The sequence below is a fragment of the Barbus barbus genome, assembly GCF_936440315.1.
Source record: "Barbus barbus genome assembly, chromosome: 41".
Taxonomy (NCBI): Eukaryota; Metazoa; Chordata; class Actinopteri; order Cypriniformes; family Cyprinidae; genus Barbus; species Barbus barbus.
Genome location: NC_136719.1, coordinates 9,929,484 through 9,956,199, shown reverse-complemented (window position 1 = coordinate 9,956,199; position 26,716 = coordinate 9,929,484). Strand labels below are relative to the sequence as shown.

Genomic DNA, 26,716 nt, shown 5'->3' with positions numbered 1-26,716 from the left:
TATGTCCATGCTATGCAGTTCTGTGCTTATTAGAATATTGAGCTATTAGCTTAGCAACTATATACCAAGATGGTTCACTCATAGTACTATGAATGAGAAAGAAATACGGTTCTGCCTTCTAAATAAAAGAGCCAATCGCCAATTGGTAAAGTAACTGAATCACTGCAGCTGCCATTAGAAGCTCCGGTCCCTATAAAAGGCAATATCCTGAGACTGTACATGCGCATTGGCTGGACCATCCTCAAGTATGCATTTTTTTTAACGCTATTTGACTGAAAAACGTTTGTGGAATATTTCATATCAGATTTTATTGCTAGAAGAAGGTATTTGAAATGTGAACTTGGCAGGCAGTTTTTAAGATTTTGTAATGTACCTTATTCAAGTATTTGGGAATTGGTCTTGCAATCCTGAAATGACCTTCCTTGGTCAAACTCCATTGCGAGTTGAGTCTGCAGTGTGGAGTGCTGCTTATGTAGAGCGTTCTAAATGCTTCAGTGAGGGTTAGGATGTTGTTTTAGAAGTAGGCAGTAGACTGCTTGCTAGGTTTTGGAAACTAGCTAAAAAATGCTAGCATGTGGGTGTGCGTGTCATTGCGGACTATTACACTGTGTTCTGTATTTAACATCATTAACGGATTTCAGGCATGAACCAGACACTGTTTGAAGGAAAACATGCACGCACACACCTACGTGCATTATGATCTGCGTGACAATGGCATGTAAAGTATATTACCCTCTGCTTCCTGTCTCTTCATTAGTCAGTGCATCCCATTAGCAGGGGTGGCATGCGGAGCCGTCAAAGGTCTCTCTGGTGACTTCTCATTGTTGACATCTTCCCTTAATGGGCTTTCTCAGTGAACTGACGCTCATTTAAATCAGAATAACATTAATAAGAGAGGACTGCTTATTATTTTCATAATCCGCATTGCTTTGTCTGACCACAGACATGCTTCCTGAAGGAAAGTAATTATTTTTCCAATACTCCATGCCCTGTAAGTCCCATAATTAGCTTATCAGTGGCGTAATTAGACTAGCAGGTTTGAGGCCTGATCCCAGCATGAAATGGCAGGCTGTGCTCTATCAGAAGGGCAAAGGAAAGGGAGGACCGACATTCCGAAACGCCTGACCAATCGTGCTGTGGTAAGTGAGTTCAGTCCTGCGGTGACTGACAGCTGTGCTAACCAACCACAGCAGGTATGTTTGACGGAGACATACTGCTGACATGGAAGCTGAAGGACAGGAGGAGACCGAACACGGGGCATGCTTGCTGTTGCTGGGAAAAACAGGAATATATGCCGATGTTTTCAGTTCCTGGGTTTTGTTTCGCTGGGGTCTAGGCCTCACCTGAGAACACGGTCAGAGTTTGGGCTGCCCTTGATGTGCTCGCCCATGGGCTGTGGCAGGTGTTGCTTGTCGTGAGTCTTCGAGAGCTTTTCGGCAGCAGCGATGGGACATCCGGACAAACTGAAAGAGGAGGAAACATGAAAGAATGTGTGAGGAAAATACACTACACTTTTTAAAGTAGAGCTTCATTATTGGCATTGATGGTTCCCTGAAGAACCTTTAACATTCATGAAACATTTCCATTTTTTTTATAGTGGAAAATTATTCACTGAAAGGTTCTTTGGGGAATCCAAAAGGGTTCTTCTATTGCTTCGCAACAAAAACAACCTTTTGGAACCTTTATTGTCATTATGTGCACCGAATGTACCAAGAAAGTACATTTGGGGATCTACCAGGTGGTCACCAAAAGGAAAACCATTCCGAAAAAGGAGACTCCGTACCTGCGGTGTGTGTTTCGGTTGCTGTTGACATGACCCTGACCGGTGCAGCCTGGCGTTGGGCACTTCAAGACGTTCTCGTGCATGGCCAAAACTGAGAACAACCAATCAGAGCAGAAAAAGGAAAAAGTCAGCCATTGAAAGGACTTCATGACCCCAAAAAACTAATTCTGCCAGCATCAATTTTGAACTAACAAATGAGAGGTTTAGGAAGGGACGTGCACAATACTAGATGCCTAAAGTACAGTGTTTTGTTTTTTCTGCTGCAGATTATCACACAATCAAAAGATGTGTCTATAGTTTGATGTTGACTCACTCTCTGGAGGGATCCGATCTTTGTGTGGGCAGCCTGACAGACTGCGGTGGTGGGGATAAAGTCCTGTCACGTGACCCGTTCCATCACACCCGGGGGTTGGGCATTTGATCTCTCGCTTCTCTGATCTAGAACTCTCTGTGGGCAGCAAAACACCTGTCAGTCAAACCTTATCTGAAGACATTATCACTTCTGTCAGGACAGAAATGTACAGAAGACGGGCATATTACCACACACATTGCATACAACAAGCTCTCCGGTTTCATGCTCTCTGGAAGTTGTTAAAGTTGCCACTGGACCCATGAGAGAGCACATTTACAGTGATAATTACGGCCATTATGCGTTTGGGTAGGTGGATGTTTCCATTCAGGATTATTATCTTCAGTGAGTGTGCGCTGGGGTTTATTGGACTATCTACTGAAAAATGGAGCTCATTAAACAGACTTTACCATTGGCAAAGCACATCTTCATATTATACAGGAGGAGAGAGTGAAAAAGTATGTGGGGTCCAAGGTAAATGAACGAAGGTGCAAGGACAAAGGCAGACGCGAAAAACATGAAAAACAGACGGGAGAGGGAAAAAAAAGAAAAAGGAGAGAAAGTGAGGGACGTAGAGAGAGAAAGAGCTTGCATGTGCGCTCCAGTGGCTCCTTAATTAAATGTTGAAATGTTAACGAGACATGCACCTCCTAATTAAAACTGGTCAGAGCGTGAGGAGGCCAGTTATAGAGGGGGTGTGGAGCCCTACCGAGCGCTCGGCTGAATCCAGCACCACACGGACCGGGCACGGTGCCAACCGAGAGCAGAACAACACCACAAACAAAACCAATAAACAAATAAACACGTGCCAAACCGATCTAATTACACACACCCTCTCTCCCCTTCAACTCTCTCGCACTCTCTCTCTCTTTCTAAATGCTTCAGTAATTATAGACTAAGGCTGGAGTTTATCTATGGAAACCAATTCATTTGACCCATTTATACTCTCCAGATTGCTTACCCCATTATTAATCTTGCAGTTCTTTGCCTGAGCGAGAGCTTGCCATTTTAATCTTCTTTCTGATTAATCATGTGTGGGTGTTTATTTATGAGAATTTGTTGATATTTGAGCACTTGTAGGGTGTGCTGAAAAATGCATATGTGCGAAGTTTAAATAGTACTCGGAGTGCACTTATGAAATGGTTTGTGGCATTAGAGTGTGTATAAATTCATTGCTCAAACACAAGCAGGAAGAATTTCTGTACACAAAATGAGTGTTTTGTACATTTTCACAATGATGCAATCACTGATAAAAAGAAACAGCTTAACAGAAAGACTATGTAATCAACTGGACTCAACTGAACACAACAATCTAATTAATACATTAATGCAACAATTTCCATGTTGTTGTTTTTTTTGGTAAAAGCCATGAAGATACTTTGAGAAGTCTATATATAAACTATGTAAGATTACAGATACATTTTACACTAGAATAAAATAGTGTTAAAATAGTAAAGTCATAACATAGTTTTATCTAAAAATGAATTTTTGTGCAAATTGTTCATAGACTTGAATTTAACTGATGCATAATGGTTGTGCAACATCTTCAGATCAGATCAGATAAATGATCGCATTACTGCAAAAAAAAAAAAAATGTAAGAATGGTTGTGCGTAAAGACTGTAAAACTTTACAATCACGTTAATGCATCAGTTTACTTTTTTCCTCTAAAAACTATGAAGATACTATGCAAAGACTTTGCATAAGCATTCTTATATAAACTGCATCAGATTCTATTCAATATACACAAGTTTTTGCATACTACTTCAAACTTCAGTTCAACTGATGAGGATATCGTTGGGTAGCACCTTTACATGGTTTTACATTAAATTGTTTTTATGCAAATGGTCGCATTACAGCAAGAGTTTATGTAAGAACTGTTGTCCTTAGATTTAGATCAGATTCCATTTTAACACAACTTTATGCAACAATTAATGTAAAACATTTTTTTGTAACACTGTAAAGACTTCATACAAATAGTGAAAAGTTCAAACATTATTACTAAAATTGTCACAATTAAATTTTAAGAAAACTCTACACAGTAATTATATCGGGGTTGGTAGGCAAAATGACAAATATCTGACCTTTTCCGAAGCAGCTCTTGCGGATATGTTCCATGTGTTTGCCAGACCGGTCGTCGAGAGGAAAGAAGCGGTGGTGTTCGGGAATGCGGCTGAGCTCACGATGAGCTTTGACCTGCTGGGCTTTCAAAGCAATGGCCTGCTCCAGCAACCCCAAGTTCCCCCGCATTATGTCGAACATCTCAGACTCGTCCGCCACCGTTGATCGTTGAGACAAGCTGTCGTCGTCCCCATCGTCATCGTTACGTTCCATGTCAGCATCCCTCTCGGACTCCTCAGGCTGCACTTCGATAACCACAGGAGATGCTGTGGCGGCCTTACTAGAGCTGTAGCTTTCTGGGAATGTAAGTTTGTGAGAAACATAGTCTTCCCTTACGTGAGATCCCTGAGTGGCAGTGATAACCGAAGGGGCGGTTTCTCTCTCCCCTTCCTCTTCAGAATGAACTTCTTTGTATGCCTCTTCCCTATTAATCTCAGACCTCAACACCTCATCATCATCATCATCATCATCATCATCATCATCCTCATCATTCTCATCATCCTCATCATCATCTTCGGCCTGTTGCGTCTCCATCTCCTCAGTAAAATACTGGTGGTCTGACTCCTCCTGGCTGTCAGTGTGCATGTCCTCTTCTTCATCTTTAATCTCACCTTTCATCACTCCATTCTCTTTAGACATCAGAACTCCTGCTTGGGTCCTTGTTTCCTCGGTTTCATTTCCTTCTTTCTCTTCTTCTGGTTCCCTAAAAGGGCTTTTATCTTGTGTTTCCATTGTGATGGACTGTTGTTGTTGGGGTGACATGGCACCGTTGTTGTGGTTGTTGAGGTGTGTCATTGAGTTGGCCACTATGTGCTGATAGTTAGAGAGATCCTCAGAGGATGAGAGCTTGGGCTTCTCTGTGCTGGACGCCTCAATGATAATGCACTCTTCTGTGTGAGAGACACAAATGTAAAAATGTGCAATTTTGTATGTGTATATTGTCAGAGGCTTAACTCTCAAATTGTCCAGTACATACAACAGCATCAGAAGCAGATTGACTACTGTCTGTACAGAGTCCAAAGCAAAAATATTATAGGTATACTATACCCAAACATTTTGTTAGTTACTCACCCTCATGCCGTTCTAAACCAGTATGACTTTCTTCTGTGGAACATAAAAGAAGATATTTTGATGTATCAGGGTTTTCTTCCATATATTGAAAGTCAGTGGGGTCCAATGTATGAACATTGTACGCACAAAAAAACAGACATTTTTCAAAATATCTTCTTTTCCGTTTCACAGAAGAAAGAAAATATCTCTTTTCAAGACTTTGTACTGGATCTTAAAGGATTGATTTTATTCTAAACTGTTTTTGACAACTGCTTTTATACTCTCAGGTAATCTGTAAAAAGTCTCTGGGTTCTGTTTTTTCCCTTTCTTTCAACATTTAACAGGAATCCTTTCTTACTACACAACACCTTGTTTTCTAACATTTATTGTCACCTGAGAGCGTATGGAGCTCCAACATTGACGGCAAAGAATAACATAGAAAGGGTGCAATGCTTGTGTGTCAATGTCAATGATGTGGCTGTCAACTAGTTGTTGAGTGCAGTTTCTTTGAATTAAATTTGCTCTCTAAATCAGGTTGTGACTTCTAAAAATGTATAGCAGTCACTTCAGTTACAGAGCGTATAACCAATATTTGTACGAATATAACTATTTATTACCCAAAACAAAACAGTTAAACGTATTCAGATTGTTTTGGCCATTTTTGATCACTCACCTTCATCACCATCCTCTTCCTCTGTATTGGTGCTCTCTGTGTTCTGTTTCGCTTGCTCCTCTTCTTCACATTCTTGATCACTAGCTTTCTGCTTCGCCTGTTCTTCCTCCTCCTCCTCTTCCTCTCTCAACTCTGTCTCCTCTCCGCTCCGCTCACATTCTACGTTGAATCCTTCATCCATCGCTAGCTTCAGCGGGTGAGACTTCCTCTTGGAGGCAGGTTGCTCCGACTCTGCTTCCTGTAGGCGCCTTTTCCTGGCCAATGGGCAACTCAAAGCACTATAATAGAAGAAAGATCATTAATTTGAAAATTCAATAAGAAATAGAACATTAAGGACTTTTTCAGTGCTAGTGTAAAAACAATGAAAACAAAACATGCAAACTACACACATGCAAGCCAAGCATGCCATGCTAAACAGTCTATGGAAACTCAGATGGAACAATGTTGGAAATTGACCTGTAGGGGGCAGTGTGCTGGCTAAAAGCTTTTATAAATCACAGCCAGTTGACTGGAACACTTAATTATACCAAAATAAAATAATAAACAGAGAGAGAGAGAGAGAGAATGGAGGGAGCTGTTGGAGGGTGGAATTCAATAAAGCCCTCACCTAGAAAGCCTCGCTATTGGACGGGCAGCGGAGATAGATCTATAAACATGAAGCATCTCAAATGGCTTCCTGAATGTATACACGTGTAAATAAACATAACTGTAATATCTTTCCAATAATCAATACCCTGCCTAAAGACCTCTATTAGGGAGAGTGAAAGTAAGAGAGAGATTGTCATTATCAGAGGAAGAGATGAAGATTAAGATGATCTAGTCTACGGGCTAAACAGCTTTTGGGATCAGGAAAAGCTATGTGGCCGCAGAGGGAGGTGAATCAGGGGCTACGGAGCACCACACGGGCATGTCATCTGTCGTACCTTCTGTGTCGGGCATATTTGCCACTGATATGGCCTGAGCCATTGCATCCTGGAGTAGGGCAGCTGAACAGATAGAGGGGGTCAAATTAGAGATGCTTTATAGCTTTTGTTATTTCGTGGTGCTTGTGTGCTAAATAGTTCATCAGGAGCCGCATTTCCACGGCCAGCACAAAACAAACAAACATAGATTTTTAAATTTAGCAAAATAATTGTTTTGTCAATACGATGGAGCTTTGATTGATTTTCGTTTCCTGTGGTGGCCCTTCTTTTTCGTTTCATGAAATCCCTTCTGTCTTTCGTAGAAATCCCTAGTATTTTGTACATTTGTTTCATTGGCATTCTCGTTTGTTACCTGAAAAGAGGGTTGAGAGATTTGAACTTGAATCTTGTGTTCACATGCATTTTAATATTTAATATAATAGAATATATAATATTAACTACTAACATAAAATCGATCTTGTATGTACTGCATAGAAAAACACACAAGATCAATAATACAATATTATGGCTAACAAGTCCAATTAAATATATAACATATCATGTCTAATAAAAGTATTTATTATTCTATTCTGCTGCAGTATGAAAGCATCTTTTGAGGTCGTCTTTTAAGCTGTTTAAGATCTGTGACAGAAAACGGTCATGAGCAGCTTCAGTGACCCTGATGGCTAGCGAGTGTTTTTGATGCTGTTATAAATTCAAATCTTGTAAACTTCATAGCGCACTTGACCGTGAGAGGAAAATGTGGAGAATAAGCTGAGAATGAGGCTTTAATATCCCTCACGTGCAGATTTTGTGTTCTTGGGTCTATAGGAACTACCAAACACTTGGCATCTGAAACAAATGCTTGATCAGGCAAAGAAAAAGCACCAGGTGTAAATAACCTGTGGACTCAAACATTTAGAAGATTTCTATTGCTGTCAGTAAAATTACTGATGATAAAAATGAGTTTGGTTGTTACATTAAATGTTTTTTGTTTGTAAAGCAGCGTGCATTGCAAACCAAATAATGTCAAAACATGATCAAACATGGATTTAAAACATAAAGAAAAAATTGCTGCAGAGGAAAAAAAATGGCATAATTATCTTGACAGAAATAATCTGTCTTACCTCAGCTCCTGTCCAACAATCTCTGAGGGAACTGAAGAGGGAGAGACAATCAGGAACAGAAAATTAAGCAGAAAAATCTAAAGCCGCAAATAACTGCACAGGACCACAATCAATAAATCACAAATATATACAGAGCCCAGGAGGCCATATGCAGTTAGACTCATGACTGCATTACCAAGAGAAAACACACACACACACACACAAGCAGTACATATATATATACATAGACACAAACACCTGAGTCAGCCAAAACATCAAGCGTTGATGATGGAAAAAATTTAAAATATGCACAAATCAGCACAAAAATATGATTAATTGTCCCAGTTTAGTTTAGTGGTGAAATCAGAACAAAACTGCAGACGGTTAAAAGAACAGCCTTCCTCTAATCAATTTATTTTAAAACAATAAAAACTGTCAAAGAAAAGTAATGCAAAGAAGAAATAAATGCAATATATTAGCTATAGAGAAATGCTGGGTTCAATGCCTTTGGAATTTCTAAAACCAGCAAAAACAGTCTGTTACATAAACTGAAAATAAACTCTAGTCATGACCATATAAAGTGTAAACATTAACATTATACGCATCCGGATACTAGTAATGAATGTGGCATTGCTATTTTGTAAAGTACTATAGTATGGAACTCTTGGGATTTGTAATTAAAATCCCACCTACAGAAATTAATAATTCATAACCATAAGTTCTGCTGACTATAATGATAGTCCCTATGCTAAAATGATTATTTACAGCTCAAATAACACATTTGTGTATGGCAGAATTAAAATGCTTTAACTTTCCTAGATGGCTTAACCCATAGACTTTTTATTGCATGTGTATTTTTTTTATTATCAAAAAAAATTTTTTACAAGCTGAGGGATGAGTCAGAATTACTGACTTGGTATCTGACAGGATGTTGGAGATGCTGTCCATAGAGCTGAACTTTAACTGAACCCAGATCATTTCTCTAAAAACAAACAGTTGGGTAATCTGGTCATGCATATAAAATTGTAACATTTCAAAGCATTTCTTTAACTTGTGACACTCTTTTTTTCTCACAAAGCTCCATTTAAACTTACTGAATGCTACATAGTGAATAGGATTTTCTTGCAAAAGGACCTCTAGAGACTCCAAGAGCAGGATTATTTGAGAGAAGCTAAAATATTAGATATGCCTAGAGCGAACATATAAGACATGCTCAGCTGACCAGTGAAAGAAATGAGTTTTAGAGGTGAGAGAAAAAGAGAAAGACAGAGGGAGAGAAAGAGAGAGGGTTCACTGACCTCTTCCTGCTTTGGACCGTGTGCGAGTGCGCTTGTCATCAGTATCCAAACTCATCTGTCAGAGAGAAATGGAGAGAGTCAAGACTAGAGTGATAGTTGGAGGAGAAAGAGAGTTAGACAAGCTAACACACGCGCACACACACACACACACACACACACAGAATCGCACATACATACCATACATTCAGGTTAATGAAGTCATGAATAATGTATGAGAAGCACACTTTCATACTGTAAATACTCACAGAACACTTTTTCTCTTTTATATTGCAAACATTAATACAGAAAGACAAACAGATCAACAAAGAGATGGATAGACAAACAATGACAGACAAATGGATAGACAGACATGGAGAACGACAGACAGATACACAGACAGAAAAAAATGACAGACAAACAAGACATATGGATAGATAGATAGATAGATAGATAGATAGATAGATAGATAGATATAGACAGATAGATAGACAAGAGAGATGGATAGACAGACAGACAGACAGATGGATCTAAATAAAAACCTTTAAATCTCAGTACATTTTCAGTGTTTTCACCCTCCTAACCCTTCTGTACCTCTCATCATCTTATAATTTAGAGGCCCTGAACAATCAATCTGATTGGACGGACACAGTAGAGCATGGCATCTGCCAGAGGAGCCCATTTGCGTTCACGGCCCCATGGCAAGCTCGAGTGATAATTACAATAGCAATATTAACCGCAGCGACAGAAATAATACAAACACAGGCACTCCAAATCACTGTAATTCCTCCCGCACAGAGTCCCCGATCGCAACACTCGCTGCGCTTTCTGGCACAAAAGGAGCAGGTGTCAATCCTCTCAATCTCTCACACACACACACACACACAGACGCAGGGAAGTCTGCTCACTGTAAAGCCATTGGATCTTTTCCGGTGGCACAATGGCGCCATTAGCTTTGATTACTTTACTGCGATTTAAATGGAACGGAATCCTTGAAAATCCACGAAATTCTCTCCTTTTGACCCTCGGCGAGGGCTGCTCACCCCGCTCCCAGCTGCTGCCTTTAATACAGCACTGGAGCTGGCAAGGGCACACTGCACTTTCACAGAGGAGTTTCTCTTTCACACGCTCCCTTTCTTTTTTATCCCTGCGCACTCTCTCTGCCAGTGCCACTTCCTGTTGATTGCAGAATTTTCAGCACGGGCGGATAATGAGTGTGTTGTGTTCGATTTGAGGGAGTTTGCGTACAGGGCGATGAAAGTTGGCTGTGTGTGTATGTGTGTGTATCCGGGCAGACAGGTGCACAGATAGTCTCTCTTCCTCTCCCAGGGGCGTTTTGATCACAAGCACACAAGCTCTCAAGCAACAAGCCGGCTTTATGCGCGTCGATACTCGCTTCTCACACTCTGAGCTCGACTCGCCGGCCTGAGAGGAAAGTTTTCTCACATTGATGATCAAATAGCCCCCGGGAGACGGCGGACGCAAACACTGAGCGTTGTGTTGTGTGCGGTTCGCCCATCTGCGAGGCTTCTATGCCCTCTCTGTATCTCCGAAACAAGCTTTGTGACTGCTCTGACCCCCAGCACAAAAGCCAGGGGCAGATGCGTGTCGTTTCATTCTTTTCCCACTGTAGCTTCCTCTGGTCTTCCACTGCCTTCTCCTTAGTGTCAACACATGAATGAAACGGGGCCCGTGTGGCTTTCATGTTTGTGTAACCATAGCTACGCATCTCTTTCGAATAGGTGAGCGCTTCAGAGTTTGCATTGCTTTTTTATATCGAATTCCGCCTCATTAAATCTGCATGGAGTGAAGGTGTTTGCGATGAGCAAGACGGTGTCATCTTTCTTTCGTAATATTGTTCAAAGGCCTTTTAATGTTTTCAAACCTGTCCTTCCCCGGTGTTTTTAATTACGACCGTTGGCGGAGAAATGAGTGAGTGATTTTGAGAACTGGGGACGTCAGAAAAATTGGCAGAAAAACACGAACGCTAAGATAAAGCCAACATTTTTTTTACCGCTTGGAGTCCCTTTGGGCCGCGTGCTACATTATTAATTGTGTCCCTCTCTTCTCCATACAAGCGGACGGAGTCGCTCCTTCGTGCTCCTCTGACAGCTCTATGTAAATTGCTGGCTAGGGGCAATGACTTCACAAAGAAGGTCACCCCTCCTCCTCCGGTGCGCATAAATGAGGCTTTTATTCATTTTCGCATTTACAAGAAAAGGACGCAACCGGGCCTGGCGTGGCAACCGTCGCTAGAGTGACAGGGCTACTGACATCTTCAAAATTACCTGCGGAAAGCATCGGTCAATTAAAGGAGGCCGATACGGTCGCCAAGGAGATCTGAGCCATCCATCAGGGAAGCAGAGTTAACGCTCTGACTGACAACCGAGAGAGCTTTATGTTTGTGTGTGTGTATAAACACGCACTCGCTCATGTGTTTTCTTATAAGAGCGTGTGGTAGCATGAGAATAAGCTTGGCTCTGATTCCTCTGCACACATTGGATAACGCTGATCAGTCGGAGTTTGGTATTATCTAATTGGATGCTCTTAAAAGAGCTGCCTGCAACTGCAACCCTTTAAACATTTCAAATTAGATCGATAAATCAATCGCTTCAGATGAGCTCTTTCCATCAGAGTGAAAAAATACATTTATGGGCCCACGGGAGAGAGCGAAGACTCTCTCTCTCGAGCGCACTTTCACTCGCTCTTGTTTTCTTTCACCATCCCAGCGCCCCCATTAGAAATCTCTTCCAATGAATTTCCCAATACAGAAGTGAAAGAGATAGATGGTGGAAAATATGGGCTGTTCCATATAAAAAGTGGGAAGAAGAAAGAGTGAAAGAGGAGGAAAAGAGATACATTCACTTAAAGGCAAAACACACAGCTAAGCAGAAAAAGCGAATGGGGGAGGCGATAGGATGAGAGAGGGAGAGACTTTCATGTTGATGAAAGATGGCAAACAAAAGCAGCTCAAGGACATCCCCACTTTCAAACCTCTCCAGTTTTCCTAAATAATGCAAGAAAGCTCTAAAATGAAATTAGGTTGAGCCGAACAGCCCAATTCTTCATAATTAGGGGACGCGGGACACTTTAAAATCTGGGCTCATTCAGAGGGGGCTTAGGTTGCTCTGCCAAAACCCATTCTAGGTCAAACTGGCATGAACTGCATACATTGCGGTAATACAACGCTGACTTCCTTTCACAGTGTGCTGACAGACAGAACTGATGAATGTCATAAATGTATAACCCTCTTTCGCCTCTAGTTGCGCCAACTTGGCAGGAAGCCCGAGTTTCTGTGTGATGATTGGCTGGGCGGGCCTGTGCGACTCACTTTGATTGGTCGGCTCTGCAGTTTGAGAGAGGGCCGGCAGCGGCTGATCTTGTCTCCTTGCGTCCAGCGCTGGTTCAGGAGTTTCCCCCGGTACTCATTTTCTGTTTGAGAGAGAAGGCAATAAGTGAAAATGAAAAAATTAAAATGAGGGGAAAAGACAGTTATGTCAGCATCTGTGCTGGCAGTTGGAAGTGTTTTGCAGAGCGAGGGCAAAGGAGCGTTCGGTTCCGATGCTGTAACGGACTGATTCAGCAGTGAAACGGCCAGGTCATCTCATCACCTGTCCACCTGCATCTGAAACCAGCAGCCTCAGCACAGGAAACACAACCCCCTCCGTCGCAACAGCAAGACACTCACTCACAAGTGCACAATCGCACAAACACACACCTGGGTCAATGATATATAGGAGCGCCCATGGTAAAGAAAAGGAAGAATCTTTAAAAAATATATATATAATATATATATATATATATATGAAGAGTTCCAATGCAAATGCCATCTTGGTCAAAACTTTGATAACGATACCGAGTGAATGCTCTCCACACAGTATATGAAGAGTTCATTTGCAAAAACAGATAACTCTCAAAAATGCTCAAAAATCATGTTTTTTCATTGTGCATTCCAATTAATCTCAAACTGCAATTGTTTTTTTTGACTAGGTAAAAAAAGAAAAGAAAAGTTAACTACACAATAAAAACATGATAACATAATAAAAAACATGATTTTTGAAAAAAAAAAAAGTTAACTGTTTTTGCAAATAAACTCTTCATATGTTTATCAAGTTCTTTCACTTCAAATGCACTAAATCCCAGCCTCAACCCATTCAGAAGTACCAGTACTTACATAGAAACCTGTACATAGTAGCCAGAAAGAAATGCTAATTTTAAAGAAAAACGTCAGACGTACTTGGAAGCTTTTGCATCTGAACTCTTCATATATATATATATATACACACACAGGTGCATCTCAGAAAATTAGAATATGGTGAAAAAGTTTTTTTTATTTTTTCTTGTAACTTATTTCAAAAAGTGAAGCTTTCATATATTTTAGATTCATTACATGTAAAGTAAAAAAAACTTTTGAAGTGTTTTACTTTACATGTAATGAATCTAAAATATATGAAAGTTTCACTTTTTGAAATAAGTTACAAGAAAAACTGAACTTTTTCACCATATTCAAATTTTCTGAGATGGACCTGTATATATATGAAAGTGAAAGTGACGGTATCTGTGCTCTGCATTTAACCCATCCAACGTGCACATACACAGCAGTGAACACACACACACCGTGAACACACACCCGGAGCAGTGGGCAGCCATTTATGCTGCGGCGCCCAGGGAGCAGTTGGGGGTTCGGTGCCTTGCTCAAGGGCACCTCAGTCGAGGTATTGAGGGTGGAGAGAGCGCTGGACATTCACTCCCCCCACCTACAATCCCTATATATATATATATATATATATATATATATATATATATATATATATTAAAGATGCTAAACAAGCAAAAAAATTATTTTAATTAAGATTTTTTCCATGTATTGCCCCAACATTTCTGATTTCACAACAAATTTTATTTTTTTTTGTGAAAATTAAGAACATGATCATGCTCAGAGATGTATTTAAGTCATCGTATGTACAGTATAAATTGGTTTTAAACAGAATTGTGTATATATGAATAGATGCATTTACTAAATAAAATAAAATACATGAGCGCCCTGTCACTGACCCACATATAGACCGGTAGAAAAAAATAAAATAAAAAGTGACATTTATCTTTGGTGTAAATGCATTAACTAATATAATATATTGACAGCACATATCTAGAACATTTATGTGTTGACTGAAAGGTGCATAATGTCAAATGTGTGAAGTGACAGTTTGACAGGTCATGATGGGGGCTGGGCCTTTTACACATGTGACCTATGCACTTCTAATTAAAGAGAGGCAAGAACTAAAAAAACTCACACTCGCATATATAAACTTGCATGCATATGCATGCTAAAACATCCCAGCTGGAAGCTCTGTCAGTCCGCTATTAGAATCAATCACTTTTGTGCATTTTTATTGAGCTTTTAGCAGGCAGGAGTGTAAGAGAGGGGAGGGGTCACAGAGACAGGCCCGTGCTGGGGGAGGGAATTTGGTCAGTAAATAATGAATCAACCATAAATCAGATTTTTTCCCTCCTCCTTTCTTTTTTTCATCAGGGTAATAGTCCATCTTTCCATAAACCCGTTCCCTACCCCCTCCAGCACACATATGATAGACATGTGTGATAGAATGATAAAAGACTGTCAATAAAATCTGATGCAAAAATATGCCCTCCGCTCAAGCGCTAACATGCTCATGCCATCAAACGCAGAATGTATTAAAATAATCATTACATTCATCAATGAGCACGGATCAGCCATTGTTCGTGAAATCTCACAGCTGAGACTCCGGTTCATAACTCACTTTTGTTTAGCCGTCAACAATACCGCAGGCAACAAACTCTCAAAAGTTGCTTTTCCTTTTGAGGATTTCAGCGTTCAAAACGCACAAAAACCTATGCTAATCCGTCAAGCTTTGCCTTTAAAATTATCAGAGGACACCAGAGAACTATGTGTTGAATCACAAAGATCTTGGATCTCTCTGTCAAGCATAAAAGCCCATGTAACATTTTTGTAGTGTTGAGTAAAAATAATTTAAGTGAAAGGTTGTTATATAGTTATGTATAAAGACTAAAATACAATAAAAAATAAATAAAAGAATATACAGTATACACACACACACACACTTGAAATTCACTCAACTCATATCAAAACACTTTCAGAGCTATTGTTCTTCCATATGCAATTTGTTTGCAGTAGAATCATCATCTCTATAAGAATTATTGTTTTCAGTTTTGAAATATTGTAAGAGATGCCATTCTCATTTTGCCTCTTCTCCCCTCACTTCTGTCCTTTCTTTTCCTTTCATTTCCTCTCTTTACCTTTATCTCAATCTGGTGTTTTCTTCCTTTAAAGCAGGCTTCCATCTGTTTCTTATAGGGCACTAAAACTCACCTCGCACTCTCAGAGAGAGAGCCAAAGAGCAGGAGAGCGAAAGAGAAAGAGTTTGCTGTCAGTAAAAGAGAAGCCTTTAAACATGCCTAGCTTCTGACTCGCTTCCCCCTCTAACATCTGCCCTTCTCTCTTAGCAAGCACAAAATAAACAAAGCAGACAGATCTGATTTGCCTCCTAAAACTCTGTGCAGCAGCAATAACCCAGAAAAAGACAGGCAGGATGCCAGTCATCAGAGTTAGAAAGCTGTAGGGCATTGTCAGTAAAAGCATTTCCAGTGCCCCTTACACACACACACTCCCACGCCGGCACGGAACAAAACGCTTATTTATCAACTTTCAGCCCTCTTCTAAAAAATGACTACAACAGCACTACTGTGCATCCTTCCCCGCCCAACGCTCTCTTGCTTTTTCTCATTCTACAAATTTCAAGCCAAATAAACAGAACTGCTAGGCGCAAAGGGCTCTTTAAAATCTCACCATAAACCCGGGCCGTATAGCTGACTACACGCTTTCCATCCCTCTGAAATGGCACGGCCCCCATAATCCACCCCCGTGGCTCTCAATAACCTTGATGGTTCAGGTGCCACTTATTCTAAAGCGAGATGGAACATTAATAAAGCTAAACAGTTCATCATTTACTGATGGGCCGGAGAGACTATTATGCGATTGGCTTCTGTGGATGTTCACTTTAAAGTATTACACTACAGGACGAACAAGAGATTAATAAATGATCTGTGATAGTTCTGCTACTGCGAGACAGTCAAAGGAGACAGAGATGAGTGTAAACAAATCAAGAAAATCATGTCATGCAGCTGAAATCCATCATAGTGATGCAGAGTTGTTTGAGACAGACATAAATCCATAGTTTAGATTAAATAGGGATGGAGGCCTTCACGGTAATCCACGGGTGACACATCTGCACTCTCTGCTCCAGTTAAGCAGATTTAACTTCAACTTTGTGATTAGAGAACAAACAGAAAGCTCTTAACAAGAGCAAAGGTGAATGTATAACGTTGGCCTGCGAGACGAACCCAAACCTAATTATTATAAAAACAACAATACCATCAAAATATATTTAACATTCACGGTGGATTGTAGTTTTCTTTCCAGGAGATAAAAAAAAATCGACTTGTGCCTGAAAGTCAGTAGCGAGTAATACAATTAGACTCTCCTTCATGTCAAAACGAGTCAAAGTGCCTTTGAGAGCTACGGGCACTCTTTTTTTTCATCATGACGCACCACGGAAAACACCATGACAACCATGAGCAGCAGAATGAGGCCCACTCAGAGAGTGACTCTGTGTTAAAGGAGCAATGGCAGAATTTGCCTTTGTCTGAGTTTCTTAAATAGACAGAATAGACAGAAATGCTCTCAAGGTTACGGACGAGTAAAGAGGTTAACTATCAATGCACTTTGCTTCCAGTACTGTCTGGAAATACCTGTTAAAAAGTGCTGCCGTGAAATAGTTGATTCATTCTGGGTACTGATTCTAAATTGATTCATTCAGATTAGTTCAATGCCTCTGTTTGTATGTTACATAGTTATGCCAGTAGATGGTGGCAAGCTTTTTGCGTGTCTTTAGTGTTCAGCGATTACGTCATTGATTCATTCACTCAACAGATTCTTGTTCTTAAAATCTGTCTTATTTTTATCATCATAAAATAACATATTAGAATCATCATATTATTTTAATGTATTAGCTATCACAATCACAAACACACTGGTTGGTAGAGCAAAAGGTTTCACCATACATTCTTATTCTTATAGTTATTAAGCAGCTTATAAATCAAAAGTCTCAAACATTCAAATATAATAGCTCAAATAGAAGATACTTCCACGTTGCAAAATAAGAAGGTCAGCCATGTTCAGAGGCAAATTTCAATTACAGAAATCAGTTATGCACATAGTGAAAGTTAAGAGAACTAAATGCAAACCATAAATCAAAAATAAAAATTATAAATGTAAAAATCAGCAAATTCTTTTTTTCCCCTCTCAAAAAAACAAACTTTAAAAGTGTTAAGTCAGTTACTTCATGTAGCTAGTTGTTTAAACATTATAATAAGAAAATAAAATAAAATAAAAAAACTTTTGTGAGGTAGGGCCTACACGTGAGTGAATGAGAACGATTCTTAAAAGATTTGCTCAAAACACCGAACAAAACAGCACCACCTGAAAACTCTGACTAAACTATCAGTGGCGCGCTTGACGCGCAAGACTCAAATATGCATTCTAAATCACCGACCAATTCAACTGCATGCAATTCAGTGTTTCAAGGCTTAAAGGCTGCTCTAAATGGCACCTTTCTTCACTAATGATAGGGGCGACCCTGACCCTCGGCCCTGGTGGCGTGGCTTTCTGCTGTGCTCTGAATGAGAAGAGCGCAATTTGGCCCAGCTGCTCCATTCCACATGTTTATTACTCTCTCCTCTCCGGAAAACCCGCGGCACCTGCAGCAGCATTACATCTTTATGTTTTCCCTCTTTTATATCACTTTTTTTCTGTACAATGGACTGAGCGATAAACAAGCGCCTATTTCGAGCGTTTAGCGCCTTTGGACAACCAAAATGAGCACTGACGTTGGTATATTGCAAACAGCCCTACTTGAATATGATAGGAATTAATCCTCGGATAAGATTAAACGGCGATCTGTGAAGACCTAGATTTCATGATTCGGGTTAAAAGAGCTGCATGCACCAGATGATCCGCTATAGTCTCATTTATTTATAAGACTGAGCACATTGTTCGGTTATATGTTAACGTGGCTGACAGAAATAATTGGGAAAACTTGCAAGGATTCCCCCCACCGCACAGATAGCAGCATCTCCTTTTATTAAACTCTGGTGGTTCCTGATGACTGCGCAATTCTGCGCAATTTCCGCAAAGAGATAGATAGGATCTTGTGAAAGTTATTACTAAAACCTAGTTTCTAGTCGAGCGAGATCAAATAAACGACTCCATGAATCAATGTTGCGCTCAGGTGACCTTCATTGTATACAGTGCTGAATATCGTGACAAGTGGATGTCGCTAAAATGAGGTAGGCTAGTCCAAAACCACACTAGCTGCATTATTCGTCAGTAAATACAGTAGGAGATATATTTCTCAAACTTTCATACATACTTTGATACAGTTTACAAACGGAAAAAACCCTCAGGTTGTACCACTAACAGAAAACAAGGGCATTTTAAATACCGTGCATGCATTTATTGCGGTGGTAATCAAATATACTTGTTAAATTATCATTATGCATCACACCCCACTCTCATTTCATTATAAACATGTTAATTAATTGTGGAAAACCTTTTAATTAAAATCAGCAAATTAAATTGAAAACAAGTATAGAACATTATAGTGTGATAGTCACTCTCAAAACTAAGACTTAATTAATCTATGTCTCATTATATGCAATGTTTCAGACTCTCCATAGGCGTAATGGTTTTTATACTGAACAAACTGTGTGTGCTATTGCCCTACACCTAAACTTAGCCCTCACAGGAGACTTTGTGCATTTTTAGATTTTCAAAAAAACACCATTTAGTATGTTTTTTAAGCATTTTGAATTACGGGGACATAGGCAGTGTCCTCATAAACCACCTTCATATTGTAATACCTCTGTCATACCCATGTCATTATACAAATGTATGTCCTCATAAACCACATAAACACACACACACACACCACACAAATTATAAACCAGAGATGAAATGTAAGTATTTTTGGTCCTATAACTCCTTTATATTTTGCATAGAGACTTACAGCTTCTATCATCACCTCATGAGGGTGCTGCTCATGTATGATGGTGATTTCACCCCTGTAGCTCATTTGTAATTGGATAAACTGATGGTGTTACACCTCATCCTGTGTTACAGCACTGCCCGCTCTCCTCTACAGCACTGATCTGATCTGTCATAGAGCCAGAAGCCTCAGACTGTGAGAAGTTAGTCACACACTCAAAGCTCACTAACTCCAGTTACTTTTCTCATGTTATGAGGCTTCTGGCTCTACAACGACCAGATATTATTTTCTTAAAAATAATTATAAACTGTGCAATAATAAACTATTATGTGATCATGTGTTTAATCTGAGAGTCAGTTATGTGATCATGTAATCACAGTGGTCTTGCACTATACTGTGTAAACACACACACACACACACACACACACACATATATATATATGTTAGTGGTACAACCTGAGGGTTTTTTCCGTTTGTAAACTGTATCAAAGTATGTATGAAATATATATATGTGTGTGTGTGCGTGTGTGTTTACACAGTATAGTGCAAGCCCACTGTGATTACATGATCACATAACTGACTCTCAGATTAAACACATTCACGTTCACTTCGTCCACCATCTTGGTTGCAGGTGCTTTGATATTATACTTCATACAATAGTGAATGTCTAAGATATTAGCCCCGGAATACTGAGCAATATGAGACACAGACGCACTAATCACTCATTAGAAATGAACAGGGGCGGGGGATGGATGCAGAGGATGGGCGTTATTGCTTCAACTCTCATGACTTTTCTTCTGCGCATCTCACCAGGGTCGGTTGACATTTAAAGAGAGCATCTCTCCACTCTGTTTTCTGCTGCAGAAAATCAAATGGCCACCCCTCCTTCTTCTTCTTCCACGCCATTCGTGCACTCGGCCGGGAGTCCTGCGCTACGCCCATTGTTCGACCTTAATTACACTGAGCCATATGGAAGCAACTCCGAATGTGTGCCAAAAAGATGGAGATCATACAACTACATGACAGTGACCACTTCCAGTGCGATCACTCCGAGCCCAAGCGAACGGGTAAATTATAAACACACAAGCAAGACAAACACACACAACGCTCATGAAGCTCAAAACGCGATGAAGTGGATTGAGAGATGAACAGTTTTGACTAACGCACGCCGCGCGCATTTATCAGCATTTATACGCGAGAATAAGCAGGCGGCTGGGGAATATGGACTCGGCATTCTCGATTCATCTCTAGGATCAAACGCGCGCAGGTTTTCTGTGGCAAAGTGAGAAAACAAATAGGCATCGCTGCGTTTGTACGAGAGCGCCATAGCTGACTGTTTCTCCATCACTTTTTCCTTGTCAACTCCACACACTCTCCGCTGGAGCTTCTTCTAGCAGGGAAGCGTGGACTCACACTCACTCTATCCTCTCCGAAACAGACCCGCTTGTACACGCAAACATCTTACTTCAAGATTATAAAATCAAGCATCGATCATACAAGTGCGATAAGGATGAAATATGAAAATAAAGCGGCATCCTTCAACGCAAAAGCCATTAACCTTGATCTGTAGGGCATCTCGGAATGGGATGCTCTAGATATGTAGTCTACATCCTTGCTTAGCAAATGATATAATAACACAGCGTGAAACATTTAGAATATCTTCTAACAACTCAACCCTTGACTCCTAAACCTAGCTATATGTCTCAAAGATCCTCTTGAGAGATTTTTTGGTAATTAACAAAAATAACCAAAACTATTTATATTTGATAAATAAAAACAATGATCATGATTACCTGAGTGAAAAAAATCAAATAAAAATCCCGAAAGCTGCTTCGCCAGACGCTTCTCTTGTCTTCGTCGTGTTTTCAGTAAGCTGTGAGACAGTTTGGGGTAAAATATCCCATTTATAGATTTTTCTAAAAGAAAACTAAACTCTACTTCTTCAGTAGTATCCCGATAGATTCAGTGACAGCGGGGAAGAGGATCGGCGCTTCTCTGGTGCTGCTACGGACGACCGAGGATCCAGAACGGGGCGGTATGAACGCTACTTGTTTGTAAGCAAAAACATGGCTTCATTTGCCTTTGTCAGCGAGAAAACGTAATATTGACTTACCTTTCCCTCATGAGCCATTGTCCCCCACCTCCTCCCTCCGCCCTTTGCCATGACATCACGAAAGCTGTAGTAAAACCTACAACATCGATGGGCTGGGCTTTGAATATCCCCCCGCAATAACTCAGCGGGCATGTGTACAGCCATGCACACTCTATTTCATACTCTGTCTTCCTCAGTGCGCGCGCGCACACGCACACACACACACACACACACACATTCACATATGATCGCTCCCCTCTCCCTCTCCCTCTCCCTCTCTCTAACACCCACACCCACGCACCTACGACAAGGGATTTATACAAGTTCGCCTTTGTGCCAGAAACAAGATAATCATAAAGGTTCTTCAGTGGCTCAGAAAAGATCCATGTTATTATCCAAGACCATGTTGGCTATATATGGTTCTTGAGTTGTTTATATGGTTCTTTAGAGATTAAAAGCATTTTGGATATACAGTATCGGTTATTCGGATCAGTACATTGGCTTCTCAATCCCTTGAAGCAGCAGCAGATGGTTTTCAAAAGAACTAGAGAATCGCTTTATTTTTTGAGAGTGCCAGATAAACGCTGGCGGATAACTAGAGCAAATGCGTGTTTCGAACATCATAGTGCAGAGTGCCCGTCGGGTCTCTGTTACTTCTAATAGCGTAAGCTGCTTATTTAACGCCCAGTGATTAATCTTTAATATTGCACAAAAGCATGGATATGTCGCCGGTGTTATCTGAACCCTCCCTCCTGACTCTTTCCGAATGGTACTGTCCAGTGATTCACACACTTTTCATAGGCAATGCTTCAAAAGTTATGATCAGACTGCTGGCATTAGGGTGTATGGATTAAGAAATAACAAGATAAAAACTAAAACCTTTTTTCCCCCAATCATCTGCATTGATGATATATACATACATACACACACACGCGCGCGCGTTTTACAACTGTATTGCCAAAAGAGTGGAAGGCAACAAATAAAATGATTTCAACACCGTACTGTCTTCTTCTCTCAAAACAGACGAATGTAACTTGGAATGACTCCTAAATGTTGCACACACCGCTGTTGTGCTTTGTTGTTTTGTAACCATTAGTGAAAATGACAACCATTCATTACAAGCCATTTGAGAATATTCTCCACAAATGCCACTCTTTATCTGCTGTCTCCATGCTGCACACGGGGGGAATTTTCAAAAAGCCAACCTTCGCCTTTCAGAAATTCTATTAAGTTCTTATCTCTTTGCGGCAGGCTCTTTTTTTGCTGTCCCATTGTTATGCATTGGAGCTGAAATCAATCACGATGTGTCCACGCTGCATCAATATGATTTGAGTTGCCTCACTAACCAAGACACAATCCAATAAACAAAAGACAGAATAGAAACCATACACACCTAAAAAAATAAATTACACTCCCCTGCCACAAGTACTCGGAATGAATGAGATTCACAGGAGCGAGAATGATCGTTTCTTCAGTATCTCATTGAGAACTTTGAGCCTAAGTGGTAAGAGTAAACAGAGGGAGCACAAGTACAGAATTTGCGCTCGGCTGAGCTTCAGGACCCCAGACAGCGCTTTGGCCCAGCACCATGGACAGCGACCCGGGGAAAATCACACCCGGCTGCCTTCCTCCGCGAGACTTCCGTCAGTTGTGATGCGTTTCAATAGAAATGTTGAAAATATAAACAACATAGCCTAACATGATCTGAGTTATGATGAAATTACACGGAACTTTCAACAGGGTCGATATTTTAAGGGAATTCTGTCAGCAGTTTCGGGGAGGAATTTGGCGAGGTTCCTCTCGCGCAACCAGAAATCTCTGACAAAGAGTAATTAAAAAGTTAATTATCTTTATTTTTTTAAACAGATATATTTTTTAACATACTAACATGCAAAATAAAATAATAATAATAATATTAATAACAGGGATAGGTTCGTTAAAAAAAGGTCCGATAGGGATCTTGCCCGAAAGCGATCAAACAGCGCACTGTTGCTATGTTTACCACGAAAGACCAACGCAACGTAATGCTAAAATCATATTTCAAAGATGTATGTGCAACATATTTTCATTGCCATGCAGCATCTTTCTTTGCATTCATTTAACTTGGCACAATCATTTGTCACTTTATTTTCAGTTATTTTTCTTTAATAGGCTAATTTCATTTACAGTGGTGGGAAAAGTTAGGCTACTCTATCGTTGAAGGTTTAAGGCAATTAAGCTTAACTTTTTTAAAATTAAGTAGTTTGATTTGTTTACACCAGTGTATCATCAGAGTGTTTAGAACAAAATCACTGATGGAAAAACAGCCTAATGCATGTAGCTGACAATAGGCCTAGATGTTAGCCAGCTGTGTAAAAAAAAAAAAAAAAAAAAAAATCTGTCATAAACACATTTGTTTTGAAATCCTCAACAGTTATAACTGTCCAATCGCGTTGCAACTCCACTGAATACAATATGCTACACTTTGTTTACCGCTGCATCTATCAGGAGCGCATTTAGAATAGTGGCTGTATAAATACTGCATAAGGGAGCCGCAGGGGCCCAAACTCCGCGAATGGCCTTGACAGATGGAACAAGCTGACAGACAACAACAGAAAGAAAGTTTGAATGAGCCTCTGGGCTGGCATTGTGTCCGTCACGGTCCCCCAGGAAACAAACCGCCCTTTGTCTCAACACTTCAACAGCTCTGAAGTTTACAAAAGGTCTAGACGAGGTTCCCGAAAGTTATGATTTGTATCGATGTGCTATATATAGACCTCAATACGACAAGCTTTCAACACCTGCCTATTACTACTACTATATTACACTATTACGGTCTCAAGTCTGCTTAAAGAGATGCGAATGTTACATACATAATTGAACACATATATTTTGCTATCGGTTCATATATAAATAATACAATAAAACAAATGCGTATACACTACCAAATCTCACATGAGAGCAGTAACAGCAGGTTAGACAACTTTTTAGACACCTGTTAATTAAACTATGTTCGTCGTTTATATTTAAACTAGTCAAAGAGGAGACAGCGAAGGTTGACTGACCTAAAAAAGTCCCACACAGCTTCATGGTAGCGGCTCCGAGTTTCCCATAAGCGTCCGGCAAGTCCTGAGAAAGTAAACTTGAGAGGAAAAGTTGAGGACAAAATTACTACAACTTCTCCTTGAAAGAGCGAAGGAGGGGTGCCGACTGACGTCAAAACCCAGCCCAGCCAATCAGAGACCAGCGTGTGGGTAATCGTATCCTACCGCCGCAAAACTCTCAGCCAATCAAAACAATTGTCTTCAGTTCTCAACAACAAAGCCTGTAGGATGCCAACAGAAGGGACTACCGGCAGCTGTGCGCTTTCAGCTTTTCATGCTGAGGAAGAAAATCATGCAGACCAAACTATATCAAACTTTAGAACAGTTTTGGTAAATCTGACTAAGAATATTATTTAACCACCTATATTCTAAATTGCATTTTATTCTAATGCTTTCTTAGTGATCACTTATTTAAATATTTAAATCAGTTAAATAAGTTAACGTAAAAACGTTAAAAGTTATATTAAGGAAAGGAAAAATGTGTGTCAAACACATATGTTCACTCACTCACCCACTCACACACACACACACACACACACACACACACACACACACACACACTCAAACACAAACCCACGTTCACTCACTCACTCACTCACTCACTCACTCACTCACTCACTCACACACACTCAAACACACATGTTCACTCACTCACTCACTCACTCACTCACTCACTCACTCACTCACTCACTCACTCACTCACTCACTCACACACACACACACACACACACTCAAACACACATATGTTCACTCACTCACTCACTCACTCACTCACTCACTCACTCACTCACTCACTCACACACACACACACACTCAAACACACATATGTTCACTCACTCACTCACTCACTCACTCACTCACTCACTCACTCACTCACTCACTCACTCACTCACTCACTCACTCACTCACTCACTCACTCACTCACTCACTCACTCACTCACTCACTCTCTCACACACACACACACACACACACACACACACACACATACCAAATGTCTCCCTCACAACATTAATATAGTTTTTAAGCTTTCTTCCTTCATCCTCTGTGAATGACATTTAATCTGGCATTTAACAAAAAAATTCAAATAATAATAATTACTCAACGACCCCATCTAGTTATGTTTTGTAAAAGAACAGTATTATTCAAGAAATTTCACATAACAGTACAAGAAATTAACCATAAATTCAGAAATTTGAAACAAGCAGTAAGGCTTTTATGACTGATTTCTTTTAAAACCGCCTTTTTTGTTATATGAAAGACACACACACACACACACACACACACACACACACACACACACACACACACACGCATGCACACACACACAACAAACATAAAATGTTTTACAAGTCTCAAACCAACACTTCCCAACAATGAAAGTCCATCACAAAACTATAATTATCATGAAAATACAATAAAATATCAAAATTATGACTTAGTTGTCACATTATTTCCATCACAATGAATAATTATGCTTAATAAATCTGAAGGAGACGACAGTGTCAATGCAAAAGCTTGAGATCAAATATGACATATGTGATTAAAATCTAAAATCAATAAATATTAAATAACAGTAAATAAGGTCAACAAAATATATAAATATTACATCTATATTACATACAGTCATATAAAACAATACAATTTTATTTATAAAGGAAAACATTTAAATTTTTGTGTATTTAGAATACATACAATATTACAATTAGCTTTATTTCAAAATAAATAAATTACATTAAAAAAAAAGAGGCCAGTTAATGTTTCCATCACATAATGATATTAAACACAATAACAATTTAACGTGCTGGAAACCACTGAATTACAGAAAAACAAAAAAACAAAGACAATTCTCCTGCATGTTAGGACCTTGTTATCAGACAAATGAAATAAAGTGTCATTTAAATTCACAAGACCAAAAGTGCCTGCAGAAACACCCACATGCACGAGCCTAAATATTTGTAAGTGAGCCTTTTAGAAAAAGCCCTGTTCTCTTTGAATTTCTCTTTGAGACTGAATTTAATTTTTATGGGGCATTAAGAGCAAGTAAACCTATGTGTTAGTTCACAGTCAAGTTTTAAACTGCAACAAAACTGTGGGAAACAGCAAGCAGCCCGAGAGCGAGGATTATCTGTTTTTCAATGGAATTACGACTCCTCCTCTGGGGCGAAATTTCTCCCTTCCCAG

The 26,716-nt window shown here is 39.9% G+C and overlaps 1 protein-coding gene across 1 annotated transcript in view; it reads right to left on the bottom strand.

Moving 5' to 3' along the window:
* Positions 1–24,520, bottom strand: part of LOC306860232 (myelin transcription factor 1-like) — a gene marked incomplete at its 5' end in the record, with an annotated part of 38,573 nt that extends 14,053 nt beyond the window's left edge. Inside the window, 10 exons of the mRNA XM_079401823.1 lie at positions 1,344–1,463; positions 1,784–1,874; positions 2,097–2,231; positions 4,215–5,141; positions 5,975–6,252; positions 6,898–6,960; positions 8,004–8,034; positions 9,281–9,335; positions 12,588–12,688; positions 24,496–24,520. Of these exons, the coding sequence (XP_079257949.1) occupies positions 1,344–1,463; positions 1,784–1,874; positions 2,097–2,231; positions 4,215–5,141; positions 5,975–6,252; positions 6,898–6,960; positions 8,004–8,034; positions 9,281–9,335; positions 12,588–12,688; positions 24,496–24,520 (1,826 nt within the window). The remainder of the gene's footprint in view (positions 1–1,343; positions 1,464–1,783; positions 1,875–2,096; positions 2,232–4,214; positions 5,142–5,974; positions 6,253–6,897; positions 6,961–8,003; positions 8,035–9,280; positions 9,336–12,587; positions 12,689–24,495) is intronic.
* Between the last annotated feature and the right edge of the window lie 2,196 nt (positions 24,521–26,716).